The 25,145-nt window shown below is 48.1% G+C and overlaps 1 protein-coding gene across 3 annotated transcripts in view; it reads right to left on the bottom strand.

The window, feature by feature from the left end:
* The window catches only part of SLX4 (SLX4 structure-specific endonuclease subunit), a 590,413-nt gene that overhangs the window by 518,151 nt on the left and 47,117 nt on the right, over positions 1-25,145 (bottom strand). For all 3 annotated transcript variants that reach the window (XM_086941400.1, XM_086941399.1, XM_086941398.1), the window contains exon 4: positions 22,161-22,341. In XM_086941400.1, coding sequence (XP_086797526.1) covers positions 22,161-22,341 — 181 coding nt within the window. The remainder of the gene's footprint in view (positions 1-22,160; positions 22,342-25,145) is intronic.

Here is a 25,145-nt window from a genome sequence, read left to right as displayed (position 1 = left end):
CGCCAAAATAGGTCTTGCCTGAGGGTGTAAAAATCATTAAGCTAGCAGCAGTTCTCCTGACTGTCGAAAATAATTTTCTACTGTTCACTGTGGTCCTGAGAAACTCTTAAGAAACGACCATTTTGTGGGTGCTTTCTACACATGTGAGCTAAAGGAATGTGGCGCTCATCAGGCACTCAATCTCTCCCTTGTACCTGGTTTCCAGCAGTTGAGTCGAAGTGCAGTTTCTACGAGTGGGTCCAATCTTGAGGGCCTCAGGTGGCACTGTGACCTTAGAGCCTGCCAACTATGTGGCCAAGGTGAGAAGGATTAGTTACTTACCTGTAATCCTAGTTCTCTTCCAGGGGTATCCTCATCAAAGTCATAAGCATTAGAATATTCCCGCCTATGTGCGGGACCCCGGAAACACTATATTATATGTGCCCCACATATAAATACACATATATATATAAATAATATATATATAAAAAACAAGCAATAGCAGCCAAATCACATTAGAGCTGAAATATGCTGTGAAGAATTTCCACCATACATGAATAACAAGCATTAGAAACAGTAGAAAACAACACCAAAGATTGTTTAGGAATTGTTTTAATGCTCAGAAAGCAGTAGAAATTCTCAGAACTCACTGGAAGCATAGGAAGCTCCCAGGCTGCATTGCAAACACACAGTCTAACAAGACTGAAAAGCTAACCTGTAGCTAAATAACAAAAAACTGACACTGTGCCTTTAAGGCACTCATGACCCCCTGAATCCCATCATGCCTCAGGAGTGGCAGTTAGGTCAGTTCTTTTCGGAGACTGAAAACGAAACCCAATAACACATAGGTTAACAATATCTCCTAATGAAAGAGTATCCTTTGCCCGGGGAGGCGGAAGGGTTGCTTATGACTTTGATGAGGATACCCCTGGAAGAGAACTAGGATTACAGGTAAGTAACTAATCCTTCTCTTCCAGGGGATCCTCATCAATAGTCATAAGCATTAGAATAGAATAGCGAGCCTCTCCTCATCCCTGCGGGCAAAGGAAAGATAAGACAGAAATCTCATCAATAAGCGTGAGTAGACAAAACAGACTACCCAAACAGATTCCTCAAGGAGGCTTGCCCAACTTGAGTGTCAGTCCTGGAATCAGTCTCGAGACAGTAATGCCTTGTAAAGGTATGCACTGATTTCCAGGTCGCGGCCTTGCATATTTCTGACATGGGAACGTCATGCAAGAAAGCCACCGTAGCCGCCTTCCCTCTAGTGGAATGCGCTTTGGGAGACATCAACAAAGGTTTTCCTGCTAGCTGATAGTCCAACTTAATGCAAGAGACAATCCACCTGGAAATGGACCTCTTTGCCGCTGGAAAGCCAGTTCTCATTGCACCATAGTTCACAAACAGTTGGTCCGTTTTCCTAATCCCTTTAGTCTTTTCCAAATAAAACTTCAGCACCCTTTTAAGATCTAAAGAGTGAAGTGACCGCTCGGCCGGGGTCGTCGGATTTGGAAAAAAAGAAGGGAGGGAAATAGACTGATTTATATGAAAATCAGAGATGACCTTAGGCAAGAAAGAAGGGTGAGCCCTCAGAACCACCCTGTTATGGTGGAATACCGTATAAGGTTCCTTTGCACAGAGCGCCTGTATCTCACTGACTCTGCGTGCAGAGGTAATTGCCACCAAAAAAGCTGCCTTCCAAGAGAGATGTTGTAAGGAAGCTTTGTGGATGGGCTCGAAAGGAGGAGACATTAACCTCGATAGAACCAGGTTTAATTCCCACGGAGGAGAAGGATTTCTCACAGGGGGGTACACTTTCTTCAAACCCTGAAGGAAATCCTTGACCACTGGAACCTGAAAGAAAGACACCTGGTCAGGGGACTTCCTGTAGGCCACAATAGCTGACAAATGTACTCTAATGGAAGCGTACTTCAAACCAGCTGTAGCGTGGGAAAGGAGGTATGGTAAGATGACGTCCTCCTGCCCCTTGACAGGATCCAAATGATGATCCCTACACCACAAGTAAAACCTTTTCCACTTGAAGGCATAGGATGCTCTCGTGGACGGCCTCTTAGCCTCCCTCAAAATGCTCATGCAGGCTGGAGGCAGGTTCAAATGTCCGTATTGCAGGACCTCAGGAGCCATGCTGTTCGGTTCAATGATGGGAGGTTGGGATGCATTATCCTCCCGTTCATTTTGCTCAACAGGTCTGGTCTGCACGGGAGTCGTTTGTGTGGACACACAGACAGATGTAGAAGGTCCGGATACCACCACTGCCGAGGCCAGTCTGGAGCAATCAGGATCATCTCCATGTTCGTCCTGAGGAGCTTGGAAACCACCCTGGGGATCAGAGCCAGGGGAGGAAACGCGTACGCGAACACCCCTGCCCAATCCAACAGAAGAGCGTTCCCCTGCGTACCCGGCCTGTGGAACCTGGACGCGAAGGCGTGGCACTTGGCGTTTTCGTCGTCTGCAAACAAGTCTATGGACGGACGTCCCCAGCAACGAAAAAGCTCTTCCACTACTTTGTCGTGTAGCACCCAGTCTGGCTGATCTTCGAAGTGCCTGCTGAGTGCGTCTGCTTTGACGTTTAACTCTCCCGGAAGATGCACCGCCACCACTGTGAGACCTCGAGCGAGGAGCCAATGCCATATTGTCTGAGCCTCTCGAGACAGTGGGCGAGATTTTGTGCCTCCTTGTTTGTTCAGATAGAACATGGTTGTCGTATTGTCCGTCTGAACCAGGACTGAGTTGGACGTGATCGCTGGCAGGAAAGCTTTGAGAGCCAGGAATACCGCTCTGAGCTCCAGCATGTTGATGTGGTCTGTCTGCTCCTGCGCAGACCACCGGCCTTGAATCTGAAGCGGACCCATGTGTGCTCCCCAGCCGTGCAGGGAGGCATCTGTCACTATAGATTGGGACGGAATGGGTTGATGAAACGGCACTCCCACCATCACATTGTGTCTCCGAGTCCACCATCTGACTGACTCTTTTGTCGCCTGGGAAAGATGGATATGGTCCTCCCAACGACCTGTTGCCTGGTCCCATTGATCTTCCAGGGCCTGTTGCAGAAGACACATTCTCAGCATGGCGTGTGGGATGAGAAAAATGCAGAACGCCATGGATCCCAGCAGAGACGCCACTTGTCGAGCTGTTGGAGGTCGAGACTCTAGCAGAATCCCGCCTTTCAGGTTCATGGAAGAAAGTCTCTCCTCCGAAGGAAACGCTCTTCCCACGCTTGTGTCCAGAACGGAGCCTAGGTAGTGGATGGATTGCGTAGGCCGCAGGACTGACTTCTCCAGGTTCACATGGAGGCCGAGCCTGTGAAGCTGTTGCAGGCACAGATGCAGATCTTGCGTTACCCTTACAGGAGATGGACCCTTCAGGAGCCAGTCGTCTAGATATGGGTAAACGAAGAGACCCCTCTTGTGAAGAAAAGCCGCCACCACTGCCATGCATTTGGTGAAGACTCGTGGTGCGGACTTGAGACCGAAGGGTAACACCTTGTACTGGTAGTGTTTGTGTCCCACGACAAACCTCAGGTACTTTCGATGTTGCTGCGCAATCGGGATGTGAAAGTACGCATCTTGTAGATCCACCGAACACATCCAATCTCCGGCTTGTAGATGAGGACATATTTGGTGAAGCGCCAACATGCGGAACTTTTCCTTGACGATAACCTTGTTTAAGAGTCGTAGGTCGAGTATGGGTCTGAACTTGTCCTCCTGATCTTTTTTGGGGACAAGGAAATATCTGGAGTAAACCCCTTTGCCCCTTAGAGCGCGAGGAACTTCTTCTATCGCTCTTTTCTGCAGCAGGACCGTTACCTCTCGTCGGAGCAAGCTCAGTTGGTGAGGGCAAGAGCTCTTCGGAGGGATGCTCTTTGGAAGAGCACGGAAACGTATCCTGTATCCATTTCGCAGTATATTCAGCACCCACTGATCTCTTGTGATGCTGACCCACTCTTTCAGGTGTTGTGAAGCACTTCCTCCCACTGGAGTGGGCAACGGTGTCATAGGAAGCCACAGTTCAGGCCTTTCCTCCTCTCGGGGCGTTGGAGGACTGCTGGTGGCCCCCCCTGCCCCTGCTGGGCTTACCACGAAACTGGGGTTTTCCCTGAGCTTTGTTCTGGGACCACTGAGGGGTTTGAACCCTCTGTTGGGCCCCTCTTCCCCTGTTGGACTTGAAGCGGCGCTTGAATTCCTTCTTCTTCTCCAAGCACACCGCCTTCACCGTGTCAGCTCAGTCTTCATTCGGGTCATTTCCTCGTCCGCGTGTTCCCCGAAGAGGGCGGAACCCGAAAAGGGGAGATTTAGAATCCGATGCTGGGCATCCGGCTTTAGCCCTGTAAGGCGCAACCAGGCCGATCTTCTGGCACAAACCCCATGGGAATAGGAATGAGCCGAAAGCACCGCCCCATCCGCGGCCGTGCTGATCATCTGGTTAGCCACCAGACACCCCTCCGTAACAGTTTCCTCAAAGTCCTGCTGGTCCTCTTTCGGCAGCTTGGCTTTGAATCTCTCCATCGAGTCCCATAAGGCTCTGTCATACCGACCCAGGAGCGCAGCTGCACTGGCGACCTTAAGAGTGGAAGCAGCAGAGTTGCAAACCTTCCGACCCCAGGAGTCTTGGGTCTTGCTGTCCTTATCTGGTGGGACCGAAGATGAACCAGCAACCGCATGTGTCTTCCTCGCCGCTGCTACGATGACAGAGTCCGCCGGAGGGTCAGACTTCACAAACACCGGGTCAGAAGCCGCCGGTTTGTACTTCTTTGTAATGCGTGCTGGCACTGCTCTGATTGCTGCTGGGGTTAGGAAAACTTCCTTGACAGGGTCCATAATCCCCGGAACCAAGGGCAGCAGAGGTCTGGAGATGGCCTTTTTGTGTAAGGTTTCGAAAATGATAGTCGTCGTCACTTGAGGGACAGACATTTCGATGTTCAGCTTGAGCGCACCTCTCTGCAGAACGTCCAGGTACATGCCAATATCATCCACAGGGGAGGACCTGGACGTTGGACTGTCCGTCAAAGTCGGTGAGTAGTCCCTCTTGGACGATCTGGTAGATGAAGTGGAAGAAGTAGACGGAGTACGCCTATGACGATGGTGAGAACTGCGTCTCCGCTCCCTCGACTTCCTGGAGCGCTCCTCCCGTCTAGGAGAGCGAGACCTGACCCGATCTCTTGCTCGATGTTCTCTCCTAGGGGATCGGGACGCCCTGGGGGATCTGGTCTGCGACCGCACAGGAGGTCTAGGATCCTTTGCAGGCGATTTAGATCTTACCCGACCATCCCGTCTAGTGTCCCTTGTAGGCGAACGGGACCTCCTTGGCGCTTTGGAGGGCAGCGTCACAGGCGTTGAGCGCCTGGGAGGGCTACGCTTGTCCATCTCCTCCACCAGGTTCTGGAGAGCTGACCTGTGGCGTGGGCTGGCATATTCCTGCATCCGCTTGGTAGGCCCATCGCCTCTCCAATGGTCCAAGGACCTGTACCATCTAGGCGACAGCCTGATGCGCCCCGCAGAAGGATCTGGACGACGTTCAGGAGTCCTGTGCACAGGGCTTCTGGATCTGGAATGCGCAGTAGAGGAGCCCGAGGACCGATAAGATGAATGGTGAGAAGCAGATTCTGTCACCATGATCGTATCCGAGTGCCTCGACGTCGAGCGCTCACTTCTCGCAGCCGACCGCTTCCGAGGAGTCGGGGGATCAAACAATCTCGACCTCGAATGTCCATGAGAGTGTTCGTAGTCTCTCGACGCCGAGCGGCGATGAGCCACCGCCGACGGAGCTTCCTGCCTCGACGTCGAACGGTGGTGTCCGGTCGTCGACGGGGACCTCAGCCTCGACGTCGAACGACGATGTCCTGTCGCCGACGGAGGCTTCTCTCTTGACGTCGAACGGTCTCGCCCTGTCGTCGACGGAGCTTTTTGCCTCGACGTCGATGGTCAGTCGCCGATGAAGAGCCATGTCTCGACGTCGGATGCCTGTGCGACGACGGCGGAGGGGTATTGGGCACCCTCGACGCCGCGCGCTGCTGCTGCACCGACGGAGACCGCGTCCTCGACGCCGATCGACGAGCCACTGTCGACGGCGGAGGAGTCCCCCCTCTCGACGCCGGTCGTCGCCTGGTTGACGACGGCGAGGTGACGTCCCTCGACGCCGGTCGTCGCCTGGTTGACGACGGCGGAGGAGTAATGGATCTCGACGCCGACCGTCGCCCGGTTGACGGTGGCGGAGTAGCCTTCCTCGACGCCGATCGCCGCCCGGTTGACGACGGCGGAGGGGAGTTCGAGGATGGCGCCGGTGCCTTCGATGTCGTCGACGTACCTGGTCTTCCTCCCGACGGCGAGCCCGCCGTCGACGGCAGCTTCTCAGAGGAAAATCCCACTTGTGGATCTTTTCTCAGCGCCGAGCTCGACGCTGAGGTAGAAGGGTGTGAAGACTTCTTCTTTGAAGAGGAATGGGACTTCTTGGAGCCCTTCTTCACTGGAGATCTCCCTCTCGAAGCTCTGTGAGCCAGGCCATAAATCCGAATTCTCTCCCTGTCCTTTAGAGTCCTTCCTGACAGGTTCTCACAATGTGGACAGGTGTCTGGATCATGGTCTTCAGGCAGGCAAACGATACAGACCTCGTGGCTGTCTGTCTTGGCCTTCTTGCTGTTACAAGAAGGACATTTATCAAAGAGGGAAGGCATTTTCCAAGTAAAATGCCCTCCAAACTGCTCAAAACAAGCAGTATCTTACTTGACCAGATGGAAGACGTCGAAGTAAGAGTAAAAGTTGTCAAAAAGAAGCAATTTTTCTGTAAAAAACCAGAAAATTAGTGGAGCTGTGTAACCAGGGTCCTTCACTGAAGGAGCCGGAAAGAACAACTGACCTAACTGCCACTCCTGAGGCATGATGGGATTCAGGGGGTCATGAGTGCCTTAAAGGCACAGTGTCATTTTTTTGTTATTTAGCTACAGGTTAGCTTTTCAGTCTTGTTAGACTGTGTGTTTGCAATGCAGCCTGGGAGCTTCTTATGCTTCCAGTGAGTTCTGAGAATTTCTACTGCTTTCTGAGCATTAAAACAATTCCTAAACAAACTTTGGTGTTGTTTTCTACTGTTTCTAATGCTTGTTATTCATGTATGGTGGAAATTCTTCACAGCATATTTCAGCTCTAATGTGATTTGGCTGCTATTGCTTGTTTTTTATATATATATATATATATGTGTATTTATATGTGGGGCACATATAATATAGTGTTTCCGGGGTCCCGCACATAGGCGGGAATATTCTAATGCTTATGACTTTGATGAGGATCCCCTGGAAGAGAACTGTGCATAGAGAGACCTGCCTGGCACCAAGAGTGCTAGGCCTAAGCTCTACAGTTATGTGCCAAGGTGCAGTCTGGTCTCTCACAGGTTGTTTTACTGCTGGAGAAAAGTGATGTCAAAGAAGAGCACGAGAAATATCAAAGAAAAATGTAAAATGGCATTTCAGAGCAGTTCTAGATAAAAACATTTCCATATCTTGGATTGGTAAGAAGGAGAAAAAAATGAAGGAATATTGTTGTTAGAAGAACATCCAGAGAGTTTTGTTGGGCAATCTTAAACACTCACACAGTTTTTAACAATTTATCACCAAGCCATTTGTCTTCAGGGTTCCAGAATGAAATTTGCCTCACTCCTTTTCCAAGCATCTGGATTTCAGAAGCAGAGATATCATTTAAGAGCTGGCCTGAAAAGGAGTGAGGTTTAAGAACACTGTACTACACCTTTACACAGATTTTGTTATACTGGGGAACTCAAGACGCTCAAGGTATTGAAAGGAGTTCTTGAATTAACCTGAATGACAGATAATTACTCTGGCCACAATCCATTATTCCGTGAATGATATGCCTCATATTAACAGGAGAAAGCGAATGAGATAGCAGTAGCATTTTGTTATTTATGTAGTAGCCTTGAGAAGGGGGCTGCTGATGCTGTTTGGGGGTAGTGTTTTTATCACCTCCACGGTACTGAGAACACCAAAAGGAGCCATGGGTGGAGAATGTTTGTTGTGCTCCCTTGGTCATTGAAGTATCAGTGTCCGTCTTTATCTTTTCAGGCATATAATCAATCTGCAGCCCAACGATGTGCTCCCCAGCCCCCATCAAAGGGCAGGTTGAGCTGGTGCTGCTGTACTTCTGACCTGAAGCTAGAAACATGCTGCCAAGTTGGGGAAGGAGGACACTAGAATTTATTCCGCATGCAGCGGTGTCCACAGCATCGAAGGCACACAGAATATTGGTGTTGCAGATGTTCTTGTCCCCTTAGTTGTACGGGGTGTGGAAGAAGCTCCTGCATTTCATCGCAGTATCCCATGTCATACCGAGAAAGTAAAACAACGAATTGGCAATACACCAATGTGTGGTTGACTATGCTGCGACGCACTTCCCTGTTGCATCTATCTTTTTACTCTCCTGTCAGGAGATGTTGCATCACCCGTGCCCTCTGCATTGGCATGCTTGTAGGCGGTGGGAGTCAGGTGAAAGTTGGCATTTAATGTAAACAGAGTTAGAGAGAGATGCTTTATATTTCTTATCAACCCTGGTGGGGGGAGGGGGGGGGGGGGGGGGAATTCAACATCATAGTCATCCCATGGCTCCTCTTGAGGGCGAGGGTCTAAGGGCATGTTGTAAGGTAGACGAAGAGACCCAGGACGGTCTTCAATAAACCCAAAATTAGGTGATCCCTGTTGAGGGGAAGATAAGGGGTCAGCAAGTAGTTTAAAAGGGAGAGGTGGTGAGGAAGGTAAAGGAGGAGAAGGAGAAAGGTGAGGTGGAGGATAGGAGGCAGAAGAGGAGGTGCCTCTGTCATGGCACCAAGGTATCTTAGGTACTAGCTCCAGAAGTGCGTTAAGAGCCTCTTCGAAGATAAGCTTCCTCTTGTGTGGAGCAGAGTCTATGGCCTTTGTGGGAGGCTGAGCCAGAATCAGACCAGCTAAAGGTTGCCAGTGGCCTAGAGGTAAAGTAGTAGTGCTCGACTACGAGTCTTTCAAGTACAAAGATGGCTTTGAGAAAGTTTTCAACACCATCACTGACAAGGCAGTCGAAGATAAATGGCATGTCTTCTGAGTGGGCTTTAGCGCAAAGAGATAGGAGAGCGATGGGTCCAAAGCAACGTACCAATACTAAACATCGCCTTCTGGCAGTAGCACACCGGAAGCCTCCCTGTGGGCTTCTAGGCTCGAAGCTCGACCTTCTACAGGCCAATGCCTGGCCTTCGTATGGTACCAGGGATGTGGATGAGGTGGTAGGGTTTTACTCATGACAGCGCCCTTCAATGGATGACTATTGGGAGGCGTAGGCTCATCAACTTCAGCCTCAGAGCCAGACTCTCTTCCAAGGTGAAATCCTGGCCCTCTGCGTTAGAAGTACCCTGCTGTGGTTTGGCTTTGACGTCTTGGTCGCCAGAGAGATCCGGAGTGTCATCGTCCTGCTGGTGTGCCATGGAAGTTGATTCGATGCATTGAGCCTGACGGTAACACAAGGTTTTTTTATTTCAGAAGTGAGGCACACAGAACCAAGGGGTCTCGCTGTGCCCTGTGGACAGACAAAGGTTACACATCCGATGGTCTGTCCAGAGATACATGGTGCACCACTTTGGACAGTACCTGAATGGAATTCTTTTCATCACGGATGCAACATTCTCAGGAATTAAACTGTAGACAGAGCCCCAAAGGATCGAAGCCCCGAACTAGAGCAGAAAGATCTCTGGCTTGGAGTTGAACGAGGGATGCGCGACCCTTTGTGACTAAGGAAAGAGGCAGCAATAGCTTACACCGAGGGGTCTAAAGGATCCGAATGGGCCAGGTAATAACACCACGAGGGTTAAACCAAAAGCCCGGGTAGACAAGTCTGAATCAGACAGTAGAAAAAAATAGAACAGGGCGGCTCCTACACTAAGGCAGAGGAGCGTTGCCCCAATGCTCTCTGAGCAGATCAAAAAGGAGGAAAAAAATTATATTGCAATTTTATCATCATTACATTTTTCCTACTGCAGTGGCTCAGCTCGTTTCTTGAGGTGGAGGCTGGGCTCTGTGATGCCAGAACACTGCAGGGGGAGTTGTGGTGGCACTTTCCAAGTGCAAATGACTGTTTGGCCAGCCGTCTTGGGCTGGCCAAACCGTCATGCGCACTTGGCATGTTCTCCACCAGCTGTATTGTAAAGCCTGGGTAGAGAACATGCCCAGGCTCCAAGTCCCCGACTGAGCACCGAGTCACAGCGCTCAGACCAATCACAACACTGCATTGCAGCATTGTCATTGGCTTAGGGGAGCCCGGGTCTTTACTGCTGCCGAGACTCCAGGCAGGAAGAAGATGAAGAGGACGGAGGAGAGGTAGTGACCGGTCGTACTGAGGTATGTGTTTTTTTTGTCCTTTTCATTCCCCCTGCCTCAACACCCCATTCCGAGCAGCAGCTGTCTAACAATGGAGCCAATGCCCATATGCATTACCAGCAATAGGTGGAGCCACAAGAGGTCTTTAAAGAAAAAAACAACTTGCACATGTCCGAGTTGAACACTGAATGGCAGGAGTATGCACTATCTACACTTACACATGCCAGTTAATTACAGCAGGGCTAAAAAAAATGGTACTAGTCCTGGAGGTCTAGCACTTTGAAAAATCTTCTCGAACTGCCTGCAACCTACTTGACCTCAGTTTCTGAAAGCAGAGCAAATGTGAAAAGATAACAAGATTTATAGGCATATTTATTGCTCATTAACTTTGTGAGGAATAAAAATGCCTTTAAATCTTATCTTGTCACATTTGCTCCGTTTTCCGAAACCGAGGAAAAAAGTTAGTTTGTCTTTCTGGCGAGTAGGACCTAAAAACAGCTCACCCTTGTTAAATTTAGCTTGCATATGCGAGCGGTCGAGTGGATTTTTCGAGCCCTGTTCAGGCAACCTTTTGTATGTTGGGCAAAATCGAGAGAAATGTTTGCACTGGTTTATTAAAACAATAAATCAAATCAGTCCAACGATTAAATAAGATGTGATGTCGGACTATGTGGGTACGAATGACAGACAATCTAAAAAAACATTCCAGATGTATATTTGCAAGCGTGTGTAGTACAGATGTAGATTCATTAGAGAAACAGATCAAACAAACAAAGAATAAACAATTAGACCTTGATGTTTTTTGGCCAAATTATTTAGTAACGAAATTGGGGACTCTGCTATTGATGAACGAGGGGTGAAGGTGTTTCAGACCATATTGAGATACAATTGTATCAATCTGCGTAGAGTACGCATACAGCAAACTGTGTTCCACTTTTGCCACCACCTTTAGTTTTTGCACTGTTAAAAGGTTAAAATACAAAGTCTAAGCTGTATAATGCCTCTCATGTCCTGGAAGGATGCATATTAGTAGTCCTGTAGCGGGAGATTTTGTACAAAGAATCATGAGGTCAATAAACAAGAGTGTGGGAATTAAGGCCTTGTGCACTTATAGGCTGATCACTAAATCTGTATAAGGATTATTTGCTTATGTACCACAGCTAAATAAGATGCTCAAAATGAGGTAAAGCAGATGAGTTCTGTCCTTACAGATACACCCAGAAAACGTTCACAGATTAGGAGCAGCGCTGGAGAATCAGAGCAACGGGTATGTCTGTGTAAAAGGTCTGCGATTCACATTGCTCATTAACACTGAATTCCGGGGGTGTGGCCGGCAGCCAACAAAAATGGCTGCAGCCTATAGAAGATCCGGACCCAGATATCATTCCCACTTATATGCACCAGAATCCGACAGCACTGATACGTGACGACGTCGGAAGAAGATAGGCTTCAATCGACCAGCCCGCGGTAGACGGCGGCTGAACAATCAGTGAGTTCTACAGTGAAGAGTGACAACGGCCTGCATGCCATGCCGAGACCAGGGCCTCAATTGATCCTGCAGCCCGGAACACCGGAACCACGTCTTCCCTCCCACTAAGGACACTAAGACCGTTGCACAGTACACCGCAGTGCCAAGCGGTGTTGCGCATGAAGTGCCAAGCCCCACTCTGACCTGTGGGACTTCCGGGAGACGTGCCTGAGACACCATACACCGCCCCCCCCGGCAGCGGACGTGCACGGCCCAACGGCAATAGACCGAGAGAGGGTACGTGACCACACAGACAAACAGTGTACTGGTAACAATCCCTGCTCCCTGGAAAGGCCTTTCCCTTTTCTAACAGAGACACCTCGCATTGTCAAATCGCTGGCCGCATTATAACGGAGCCCACTGCCAGACATGTTACAGTCTGTTCATGACCAGGGACAGCCCTCAGCTGAACATCCAGTGCAGTTGTGAAGGAGGGAAACACTGCACTACTTGGGCAACAGAAAACAGCGAGTCCCTCCCGCCCCCCCTTATAACCCCCTTATAACCTATGGAGCGGCCGTGAACCTGGCTCCATGGAGCAAGAGGGCACCCACGGCACGACTATCAGTGCGCACTCCGACTGCTACTCACACAGGCAGGCAGCGGTGAGTACTACCACCCTAACAGACGCCGACACATAAACGCTATAACTACCGGGCACAATGGAAGGACGGTTCCAGCACGTCACGCATCAAACCAAACTCGTCAAATACGCCTTCAATAAACCAAACCAGGAGTTACCGGACCATGCGGTAACATCCGTAGACGAACAGACTGCAACAGAAGACAAACAAGTCCTGCTCCAAGATATCCTGGTAACACTAAATAAAGTACACACATCCTTAGAGTCCAGAATAGACACTGTATCCACTGAACTCACGTTAATCCATGCAGACTTCAGCAAACTTAGTACGAGGGTGACAGATGTGGAAACGACTAAGCTTTGCGAAGATACCGCGGCCCTCAAACGCCAAGTGCCTCGCCTAAAAACCAAACACAAAGCTATGTCGGCAAAACTAGACGATTATGAAGGCCGTTCTCTGCGCAACAAGGTCTGTATCATAGGTGTGTCAGAAGGGGCAGGAGGGCCAGCCATTGGAAGACTTAATTAGGAATCAACTCCAACCTCAAGAGCTATCCATGTACTTCTCAATCGAGGGGCAATCCCGTCCCAGGCGGGAGGCCCAAACCAGGTGTGACCCCCCCCCCACCCCACCCCACCCCCCCAGGCCTATATAAGCAAGAATCTTCAACTTTCGAGATTGTGACCTTTTTTTGCAGATGGCCAGAGTGGCCCCTCCTGTAAGATATGAACAGAGTACGATCTCCTTCTTTCCGGACTATACGGCAGCAGTTGCAAAGCAGTGACGCAATTTTCTGGAAGTGAAGAAAGAACTACGGGCTTGTGAGCTCAAGTACTCCATGATGTTCCCCTCAAAATTAAGAGTGGTAGCCAACGGGAAAGGAAAATGCGATTTACCAGTATGCATCTGTTCTTGGCATGTAGGGCTGCTGACATTCGTATCTTAGGATAGATCGCCGCCTAGTGTTGGGTCCGGATGTTTGCACCTTGTTGTCTTGGAAGAGTCTTCGAAGTATCACAAAATAGGTGACTCCTCCCCTGGACTACAGTGCGCATGGGCATCTTCTCCATCTTCAGATTGTTTTTCACCATTGTGGCAAAGATGGAGTATAGGAAAGTAAGAGATGACCATGTAAATGTATGTAAAAGATAACTCTGCAGCTGTGACAGGCACCGGGGAGGAGGGTGGGCAATATGAATGACATCAGCCCTACATGCCAAGAACAGATGCATACTGGTAAGTAGCATTTTCCGTTCGAGGCATGTGGGCTGCTGAATTCATATCTTAGCATAGACTGTATAGCAGTATCTCCTCTAGCGGTGGTCACCTGTACCTGCTGCAGTGGTTTGAACAAGAGTTTTAAGGACAGCCTGGCCTACAGCAGCTTGTTGCTTAGCTTGCACGTCTACACAATAGTGTTTAGTGAAAGTGTGTATAGTAGACCATGTAGCCACGCTACATATGTCTTCTAGGGGAATATTTCCTAGAAAAGCCATGGATGCCCCCATTTTGCGCGTTGAGTGGGCTTTTGGGGGAACTGTTAAAGTGTGCTTTGCCTTTTGATAGCATATTTAAATGCATTTAACTATTCATCTGGCTATTCCTGTCTTTGAAATGGGATTACCCTTATGTTGTGGAGAAAAGGCAACAAAAAGTTGCTTTGTTTTTCTGAATGATTTAGTTCTGTCAATGTAATATAGTAGAGCTCTTTTGACATCTAGTGTGTGTAGGGCTCTTTCAGCCACAGACTGCGGGTTTTGAAAGAAAACTAGCAATTCTATGGACTGATTGATGTGGAAAGTGGATATCACTTTTGGCATAAATTTAGGGTTAGTACGAAGCACTACCTTATTGTGGTGTATTTGCATGAAGGGTTCCTGAATGGTTAGTGCCTGTAGCTCACTTACTCGCCTGAGGGAGGTAATGGCAATTAAAAATGCAATCTTCCATGTTAAGAATTGTAGTTCACATGAATGTAGTGGTTCGAAAGGTGTCCCCATGAGTCTGGTTAGTACTACGGTTAAGTTCCAGACTGGCGAAGGTGGATGCTTTGGAGGGATAATTCTATTAAGTCCTTCCATAAAAGCTTTGATAGGTGGTATTCTGAACAGGGACACGTGTTGCCTGTTTTGAAGATATGCCGCTATAGCAGCAAGGTGTAGACTTATGGAGGAGTATGCCAGATTACATATTTGAAGAGGTAGCAAGTAACAGATTATGTTTTGGATGGAGGCATCTAGTGGATTGATTTGGTTATTATTACAATAGATTACAAATCTTTTCCATTTAGCTGCGTAGCATGCTCTAGTAGTGGGGCGCCTTGCTTCCTTGATAATGTTCATGCAGTCTGGAGGCAAGTTAAGGTATCCGAACTCTAAGACCTCAGGAGCCAGATCGCTAGGTTCATCTGATTGGGATCTGGGTGCCTGATTTCGCCATGGTTCTGTGTTAGCAATTGTGGGACAGGCGTAGTCTTTGGTGCGGAACTACTGAGAGTTCTAGGAGCGTTGTGTACCATGGCTGTCTTGCCCATGTGGAAGCAACCAGGATCATTGTGAGCGACTGTTGCCTTCGTTTGCGTGCCACTAATGGGATCAGTGGGGTTGGCGGAAAAGCGTATGCAAATTTGCCTGACTAGTTCATCCATATTGCATTGCCTTGAACTCTGTGGGATATGTGGAGGGATCTGGTATGGGTTGTGTATCATATGGGTCATTAGGGTCATTCTGATCGTCCCATGTGTGATCTTGGTTTCCCGGATCATCAGGATCTATAAAATCCTGATGAGGGTCTTCACCCATGTCCTCTCCCTCATCATATTGTGGAGGTGTAGGAGAATATGGAACATAAGGCATGTCAGGAGTGAAAGGAGGAGGTGTAAAAGGTCTAGGAGGGGATGTCCCAAAGTCCTTTTTCTTAGGAGGAACAAGAGAAGGAGCCACAGTGTCCAGTCTTCTCTTGTTCTTATTGTAAACTGTTATATGTCTTGTATTAGGTTCTATATACAGTCTATTTTGGTCTGGGCTCACTGGATCAGGATGGAAAAGTTCTTCTTCCACTGTCCGTGGCTTCGGCGCCGATGTTTTTGGATCGGTTGCTTGCTTGCTTGTTTGTATTGTTGTCTTGAGCTTTTTTCGGCTCGACGTCTTTTGTCGGTTCGACAGCTGTTTTTGGCTCGACGGCCTCGTTCGACTCGACGACCTTATGTTCGACGGTCTTTTTCGGGATGACAGCCTTTTTCGACTCGATGTGTTTTTTCGGGTCGACGGCTTTCTTCGGTTCGACTGCCCTTTTCGGTTCGACTGCCTTTTTCGGGTCAGAGGCAGTGTTCGGATCGACAACTTTGTTTGGGTCGATTCCTTTTTTCGGGTCGATGATCTTCTTCGGGTCGACGGTGTTCTTCGGGTCGACGCCCTTTTTCTGGTCGACCGTCTTTTTCGGATCTACGACCTTTTTTGGTTGGCCGGTGTTTTTCAGATGGACCACTTTTTTAGTGTCGGGGTCCGTTTTCGGCTGAGCGGCCGTCTTTGAGACTGCGCCCTTTTTGGGAAGAGTCTTGCTCGGTCCTGGGGTACCGGAAGGCTTGGTAATGGTCTTCGGAGCCGAGCCGGAAGGCGGGGCTTCTGAAGCGGTGTTTCCGTCGCGGCTAAGGTCTCTTGGCGATGCTTTGACCGGAGCCTTGTCTGGAGGTGGAGGCAGGGTAGGGGCTTTAGTACTCACGGTTTCCCCGGTGGGATGTCGTCATCGGAGTCCGACTGGTCTTCTACTGTGACTAGCTCTAGGTCGGAGGCCGCTGCCTCTGGAAGTTCATGTTCGTCGTCGAAAATGTTTTCCGGTTCAGGTGCCTGTCGCTGCATCTCTGGTCGAGCAGCTCTTCGGTTCCGGATAGTTTTCTTCGACCAGAACTGAGCACAAGCTGGACAGTCTTCCTCGTTGTGCTCCGGAGACAGGCACTTGTTGCATACTGTATGCTTATCGCTATGTGGAAACTTTGATCGACATTGTGGGCATCTTTTGAACGGGGTCCTTTCCATCGGCGGGAGGCCCACGTGGCGTCAAAAAGGCCAAACGGCCCACGTCGACTACCAAAGATGGATGGAAAGAGTTGTTGAGTCGAAGGATACCGAGCGGAAGAATACCGTCGAAATTATGAGGTTTTTGGCCTTAGAAATTAGGAAAACTTCGGTCCCGAAGTTGGAGTTGTCAAAGTGCATCCGAACCCAATGGTGGAGAAAAACAATCTAAAGATGGAGAAGATGCCCATGCGCACTGTAGTCCAGGGGAGGAGTCACCTATCTTGTGATACTTTGAAGACTCTTCCAAGACAACAAGGTGCAAACATCCGGACCCAACACTAGGCGGCGATCTATGCTAAGATATGAATTCAGCAGCCCACATGCCTCAAACACATGGTTCTTTACAACGCTGGAGGAGGCGAAAGACTAACTTGAAGGGTGACGCCAAGTAACTCGTAGAGCCGGGAAGGAACACGGGCAACCAGCAACAGGCGTATCACAGTCAGAACGATGAGACGCAGCATCTGGGAGTTAGAGGCCCGATGGAGAGAATTGACTGGCTGGAAGGACATCTCCCTTCGGAGGACAGCGGTGTCGAATATATTCTATCACAGAATCAAGAATCCATGAACAATAATGGTGTAACGGCAAAATCCTCTGCTGCAGGCAAAAAACTATAAGACTACCGATAGATACGCAAAGCCACCTCAGCACCGCATGGTGGCACCTACAGAAGGGCCCTAGGAGATGGCCATGAAGACGCCGTAGACGTTGTACCCATCACTGAGGACGTGTGCACAACTAAACAGATAATGAGTAACATGTTTGGGGGCACTACAGGGAAGTACCGCGGTGGCTTTCAACCCTCCTACAGAGTTATTGGGGAAATTGGAATTAGGCACTCTGCAAAGTTGGGGAGGTGGGTAGTTTCTACGCAGGGAGGGGGAGGGATGAATGTTTATTGGTACTGATTTTAGTTTCTTAATTTTGAATTCTATGTTATGTTTTATGGTGCACCTTCATCACACTTGCAAGAGATTGCTACTTGTAGACCAACGTACTGTGGACTCCAATGCAGACCCCTATACTGTGGACTCCAATTTTTTTTGTCAAATCTGTTTATTGGCATTTATGTTATTTAGACATTACAACAAGTGCGGCGTTTTAAACATTACATCTCTTCGGCTATGTCGAGCTTTCAGTGCATGAGCAGAATAACATACCCGTGAGGCGCTGCAACATAACACATAGACAATACAAAGATCAGGATAGGCGCCTGGGCACATCCATAACATAGGGGAGCCTGTGCACCCCAGCCCTTTATACAGAAGTGATTTTTTATAGGGCAACTGCAGAAATTCTTTTGTAACAAATCAGAACCAACAAACTGCGGCATAGTCACAAATATACATTACAGTCCGACCCCTTCCCCATCCCGGCTCCCCTGTCGACCACCCCGCTCCCTCCTCCCGAGCGCGCATGCCTCCAACCTCCACTGCAGCATTGTGTTGTGCACCAACCTAGGTGTCAGGTGTACTGCCCGCTTTGCACCCCCCCAATCGCCCAGGATGCCCGTATACTGTGGACTCCAATGCTGCGTACACCCACCCACCCTAACCCCCAGGCTTTTGCGCCTATGCATACTCTACATCTTCCACTAATTACTTGGAATGTATATGGCCTTAGAGATAAAGTTAAGATAGTACTGATATTACAATATCTTAAGAGCAAAGCGCCAGCAGTCATACTTCTCCAGGATACCCACTTAGTAGGAACAACTTGTAAGGCTCTAGACAGATGGGGCTTCAAACTGATAGTCCAATCTGAATTCACATCCGGCTCCCGGGGGGTTGGGATCCTGATTAAGAAACAATGCCCACTAATCATCAAACACACATACACAGATTAGCAAGGCAGTTTTGCTGCCACATCCTGCCATTGGGAGGGACGATCAATCAATAGTGAGCGTGTACATACCCCCAGCACTTCACTCGTTAGCATTCCCGGAACTTGCTGCATTCCTACTCTGACTTCCAGAAGTAGAACTCATCCTGGGAGGCAACCTTAATGCAACCCTCAATGACACACTAGACAGGACACCACACCGACAGCAACACCAAACACACTCTTCTCTAGTAGACTTCCTAGACACAATAGGCCTAGCTGATGTCTGCGCTCACTATCCCCACATGCAAGACAATGCACATATCACTCAGGGGTACATAACAGTCTTTCTAGGATAGATTATATACTGACATCAGCAGACACAGTGGGAAGATTCGTAGATATGACACACCTACCGCGGGGAATCTCGGATCACGCACCAATATTTGTTAAATACACATGGAACACATCTACCCAAAACCGTGTATTCCCGATATATCCAGTCTATCTTAAAAATCTGAAGATAAAGAAGGGCTTTACCGCAACTACAAAGCACTATTTCAGCGAAAACGAATCCTCTGTCCCCTCACTTTGTGGGAAGCATACAAAACCATTCTTCGTGGACAGGCCATATCTCTCATCACAGACCACAAAAGGGAAAAGGCAAGATCGACATCTGAGCAGGAACTGACAGAACTGGAATCAGTACACTCGCAGGACCCCTCAGATATAAACACACGTCGACTACATCTCAAAAAATAAGAATGCAAGGAATACCTATGGCAAGACGCAAAAACTCGATTGACAGCCACGTTACATACAATCTATGAAGTAGGGGACAAAGCCAGTCGGCATCTGGCATGGCTGGATATACGAGAGTGAGCAAGTCGCTGGGTAGTAGAACTCCACGGGAGAAATAGTGACAGACCCACAAACGATAGTAGACACGTTGACACTCCACTATGCCGATGTATACACCCCTACAACCACGATACAGCAGAAGGACGCAGAGGCGTTCCTCTGAGACATAAAATTTCCCAGGCTCATAGAAGAAGAAACACGGCTACTAGACTAGGAATTCACCACTGATGAACTAACAATAGCATTAGGGAACGTACAATCTGGAAAGGCTCTAGGCCTGAATGACATTCCTATAGAATTATATAAAAGAAACGTGACTGTAATTACCCCACATTTATTAAACATGTATAATGCGAGCTTTGGATTGGGAGAACTCCCTATAGATCAGAGGATGGAAACAGTGGTAGCTATACACAAACCGGGAAAGCACCTCTTACCGGCCCATCTCCCTAATTAACGCAGAAGCCAAGATATTGGCCAAAACATTGGGAAACAGAATGACACCCTACCTAGCTAAGTTAATACACCCGGATTAGTCTGGGTTTATGCCGGGCAGAAATACAGCTTTAAATCTGCGACGACTACACAATGTACTGGGACGCAAACATACGATACAGGAGGAGGTCGTCCTATTGTCTCTAGACACTCGTATGACCTGCAATACAGTTGAGTGGCCTTTCCCATTCGCTGTACTTGACCGATTGGGATTCGGGCCCAATTTTTGCTCCTGTGTAAGGTCATTATACACGAACCCTCTTGCACACGTATTAGCGATCCAAGGAATTCCCTCTGGGTCGAGGCACCAGACAGGGATGTCCGTTGTCGCCGATCCTTTTCGCACTCGTGCTGGAACCGCTAGCGGCATGGATAAGGAAAGACCCGGTTATTTGAGGGCTCTGCTGGACCGAAGGTTGATAAGACTGCATATCTTTATATGCAAATGACATCCTATTGTATATGGCATCCTCCAACCATTCCAGGCATAGAATTCTGAATATATGTGACTCCTATGGTAAACACTCAGGTTATATGATCAACTGGAACAATTCAACACAGTATGTCCTAGCAGGCCCACCGCTGAAGCTAGTCAGAGGGTGTGCAGTGAAAATAGTAGAGGACAATTTTAAATACTTGGGGATTCATATCACTTCAGACCCAGAGAACTTCATGACTTTAAATCTTAATCTTTTAGAACCCCTGAAGAGACTTCGTAGTGATACCAAACATTGGCAATCCTTACCATTGACGCTGCTAGGGAGCAGCACTTTTTTAAATGGTGGGGCTCCCTCGCTTCCTTTATGCTCTACATAATGCCCCAGTCTTAGTCCCCCCCCATCATGTTTCCGCTCAATTGATACAGAAGTGACCAAACTCCTTTGGAATGGGAAATCAGCCCGGATAGACATGAACAAATTAATTAGGACCTGGTACGACGGTGGTATTGCGCTCCCCAGTATACAAATGTACTACTGGGCGTCCCAACTGGCCATAATGAATCAATGGATTCATATCCTGCGTACTGATCTGGCCTATTGCTTAGACAGACTTTCCTAGGGCCGGAGGAGCTTAACCGAGCACTATATAACGCTAACTACAAGATGGCTCTATTAGGGCCGACAAAACACACGATTTAGCTCTGGCATATAGCACAAATTAGATGGGGTGGAATAATAAGATCACGCAGGCCACACCCCTGTGGGACACTGGTAAAATAGGCAAACTACGCAATAGCAAAGGATTCAGACAATGGGATATCATAGAAATATCGAGGGTGGGAGTTCTGTGGGACAAGGGTAAAATAATCTCATTCACCCAACTCTGAGATCAATACGAAATGGCACTTATCTTTCTTTCTAGCTTTCAACATCTCCAGGTCAAGCATGCCCTAGAGGCTGCCATCCCCCCTGACACTACCCTCCCCGAAGCTTCACCATTAGAGGACAGACTTCTCACAGACCACATGGACAAAAAAGCCACATCCTTAACATATCGAAAAATTATAAACAATCACCCTGACCCTACACAGTCACTCCGGGATAAGTTGCAGAAGAAGGTAGGAGAGCTAGATGAGACAGACTGGCAGGAGACATTAGCATCCCCAAAGGAGGTAGCAAGCTCCTCGAAACTCCGACCAGTGCAAATCAAAGTGCTCCATAGGGTCTACTATACTAGGGTAGTATTATGTAAACTAGGAAAGACAGACGGTCAACAATGCCTCCGACAATGTGGGGAAGTAGGTACATTTTATCACCCGATATGGGAATGCCCAGCAAAAGTGACATATTGGGAGGAGGTCATGTCCACAATCAAACGAGTCAGTGGGGTTCCGGTGCCACAAGAACCTAAACGATGTCTTTTAAACATATGGGAGGCAACAGATCTCAACACTGCAGCACAACCCTGGGCAACTGGGAATGAAAATAGCTAAGAGAAACATAGCCAGATTATGGGGGGCACACAACACTCCCAGAATCCGAGACTGGAATACACACATGGATTTGGCCATAGTGGCCGAAAGAGTGGTGTATCTAAATAGACTATGCCCCAAAAAATGGGAACGATTGTGGGGAAAGTGGAATGTATTTAGAGGTGTAATTTGTACTACATCTGGTGGGGAATCGTCGCAGGAGGACAGTTAAGAAACATCACATGATGTAGAAATGATTCTGATCTTCAGTTTTCATCACAGTATATTTGCCAAAGTACTAAAGTAATGTAAAACGAATATCTCACAGGTACCAGAACTATAGATTTTGGATTGTACTACTATATGTTATGCACCAATAAAAAAAATATTAAAAAATAAATAAACACTGAAGTCTACAAATATATGTTGACTCCTAGGTGTGTAGAGGCAAATACTGTGCTGATATATGGGACCAAAACATGTATAGATTCCTTCTAACTAGAATGATAAATCCCTTCAACAATACTTTCCTACCACTGACCTGTTCATATGTTGTTGGCGCAAGGCAGAGTTCATTGCAGACAGGTCCTTCTGGCAGAGTTGGCAGAAATAAAGTCCCTCTTCCTCCAGGCTCTTCACTTTGTCCAGACTAGCAGTGTCTCGCTGGAGAGCTAATGCCAGTGCCATGTCATTCTCCACTTCAGAGATGGAAGGATTGCTGACTGGTGATGGAAATTAAAACGTTTAAAAAAAAATAATCGTAAAACGTCAAGTAGGCTTTCTGGAAGAGCTGCTCAACAGTTCAGCCAGATTAATGTACTGAGGAACAAATGGTCGACAACAGATCCTACATGCACACATTTCCGAATAAGCAATAACAACTCTGCATGCAGCAAGGCAATCAATCTCCCAACATTCAGAACGTCAGACTAATTCTCAGCTGCCAGATTCGACCCTAAAAATGCCCACATTTTTCAAAAATGTGTAACATTTGTCAGGGTTTAACCCTTGCGCCTGCCCAAACTACAGTTCCCAGGGCAAACGGGCCTGAAACTACAATTCCCATGAGCCTTTGCCGCCGATCGGATTTAGCGCGGTCAGGCTGAATGGGCGGTGCTCGTAATTAGTTTTGTTCGGCGGGAGCGGCTGCTCTCGTTTCTCCTGATGTTCCTATGGAAAGTTTGCATTGAGGAAATTTACAGCGTCTGGCAATCTGCCTGGGTTATCGTTGCTGTAGACATTGACTTGCCCTTATGTTTATTTAGAGGAGCGCCGCGCGTTCGTGTTGTGGTGCCAGTGGAGACTGTCCTTGCTCTCTTTGGAACCGTGCTTGGTTTCGGGTCTTCCCGGGCTAGGGAGGAACTGATTTGGTTGGCAATTGCTCCTGGATTGAAGGGGCGTCTGAGGCAAGTGGCAGGATGCAGGGGGAGTTCCACGCATTGCCGTCATGAAGATACGACGTTATCATAATATCTCTGTTTGGATTACAAGTGCCAAGGCAGGCGGTAGTGGCTTTTAAGCTACACCTCATTGTATTTGGTTTTGTTTGAACTGTGGAGGATTGTAAAAGGCATTCTTTGGGTGTAGATGACGCAATCTACACCAGTTGCTTTGAACTAGGATCCTGCACTTTAAATACGGTTTTCTTCACGTTCCCTTCCTGTGGGATTATAGGAAGCAGAATACTGGCCAAGACTCAATTGGCGTTATTGATAACATTACTATGAGAGTTTTCACTCTGGGGGTATGTTGCTTCTATGAATAGCATATACATAGGTTAGTGTGTTGCCATAGCCATATATGCTAACCGTGCTTCTTGTGTTATGTAGGGAACAGATGGAAGGGGGAGTACCATCGTTCGGAGAATGAATCATAGACAGCACAGGTGATAATCTATTCTAGTGAGACTTTACTGAGAGTAGACATAGGAAGTGTACTAATCTATTTTATTTGTTTTACAGCTTCCTTTTCCCTGCTGTCCCTTCCTTTACCTCCCTGGGTTTTCCCCTGTTGGGGTTTTTCCCTCACCGTATCGCTCGAATACCCTGTGTTTCTACGTTCAGGGTGTTTGGGAGGTCCGGAGGTGGAGCTTATCACTACAAGCAGATCCTGCAGAGTGCTTAACCTGACAGAATTACGAGCCCAAGAATTACGCTCTGCCCGGTTTGTTTGTAGTGATAATGGCGACTATGGAGGATGTGTTACATGCTTTGGTCTTGGTCCAGCAGTAGCTGGCCTCATCAAAAGCGGAGACAACAGCCTTACAAGATAAAGTGGCACATTTGTCTAGAAATCCCTTCAATGCCTCTTCTCCTGCATCTTCTGTGCAGGTGACAGTGCCCCCTCCCATTCCTTTAGCCTCACCTGAAAGGTACTCAGGAGATCCTTGTAAAACTCAGCTCTTTTTAACCCAGATATTACTCCACTTTTCCTGTAAACCGGCTTCGTTCCCTAATAACCATTCAAGGGTGGCTTTCGCCATATCAGATCTATTGGGAGATGCAGCCAATTGGGCTGTGCCGTTAGTTAAAAACAACGATCCCATCTTATCAGATTGGACTGCCTTTAGGGTGGAATTAGGGAAGGTTTTTGATCACAGGGTCACTACATTAAGTGCAGACAAGGAACTTCTTGAGTTGAGGCAAGGGAAAAGTGAACTAATCACTTATTTGACTACGTTTAATAGGTTGGGGGCTGAGGTCGAACGACCTGAAGAAAAGAGAATGTCCCTTTTCTATCAGGGGTTAAAGGAGGATTTAAAGGATGTGGTGGCTCAAGTCGACCCTCAACCCAACACATGCGTGGACATGATTAACCTGGCATTAAGACTAGATGGTCGTATGACAGAAAGAGGGGGAAGCAGGAGAAGATGGGATAGAGGAACGTTCCATTATGACCGTCCCTCTCAAAAGGCATCTGGAGGGGCAGAAAGTAGTTTTGAACCTATGGAAATAGGAGCACTCAGAGCCCCGTTATCTAAGGCAGAGAGGGAAGCCAGAAGAACACAGGGTTTGTGCATGTACTGTGGGAAGAAGGGGCATTATGTTAGAGAATGCCCCTCCAAGCCCAAGTCATCTAGTGTTAGTAGATTCAAGAGAGTAGCTGTTTCAGCCACAGTGCCTGAGATGGAACAGCTGGAGACCAAAAGACCAGGGGCGGAAAGGGAATAGGAATGGAAATTAACCTCACTCTCCACAATTAGGATAGGGGAAACAGAGTCACATCTGGTCGTCGGAATGACGCTTGAATGTGAGCACAAGTTCCATCAGGTGTTGGTTGTGTTGGACTCTGGAGCAACAGGCAATTTCATTGATGATGGCCTGGTGTCTCGCCTGGCCTTACCGCGCGTTCCGAGGGAGAATCCTGAGGACGTCCTAGCGGTAGATGGACAGCCTTTAAAATCAGGCCATATAACTGAAAGGACCAGTGAGGTAGGGCTATCTGTGTTTCTGTTAGGGAGCATTCACACCGAGATATTAACATTGAACATCATCGCAGCCCCTCAGTATGAGGTATTCCTGGGCAT

The sequence above is a fragment of the Lissotriton vulgaris genome, chromosome 10 (assembly GCF_964263255.1).
Source record: "Lissotriton vulgaris chromosome 10, aLisVul1.2, whole genome shotgun sequence".
NCBI lineage: Eukaryota > Metazoa > Chordata > Amphibia > Caudata > Salamandridae > Lissotriton > Lissotriton vulgaris.
The sequence above is the reverse complement of the archived record's forward strand: the minus strand, read 5'-3'. Positions and strand labels throughout refer to the sequence as shown.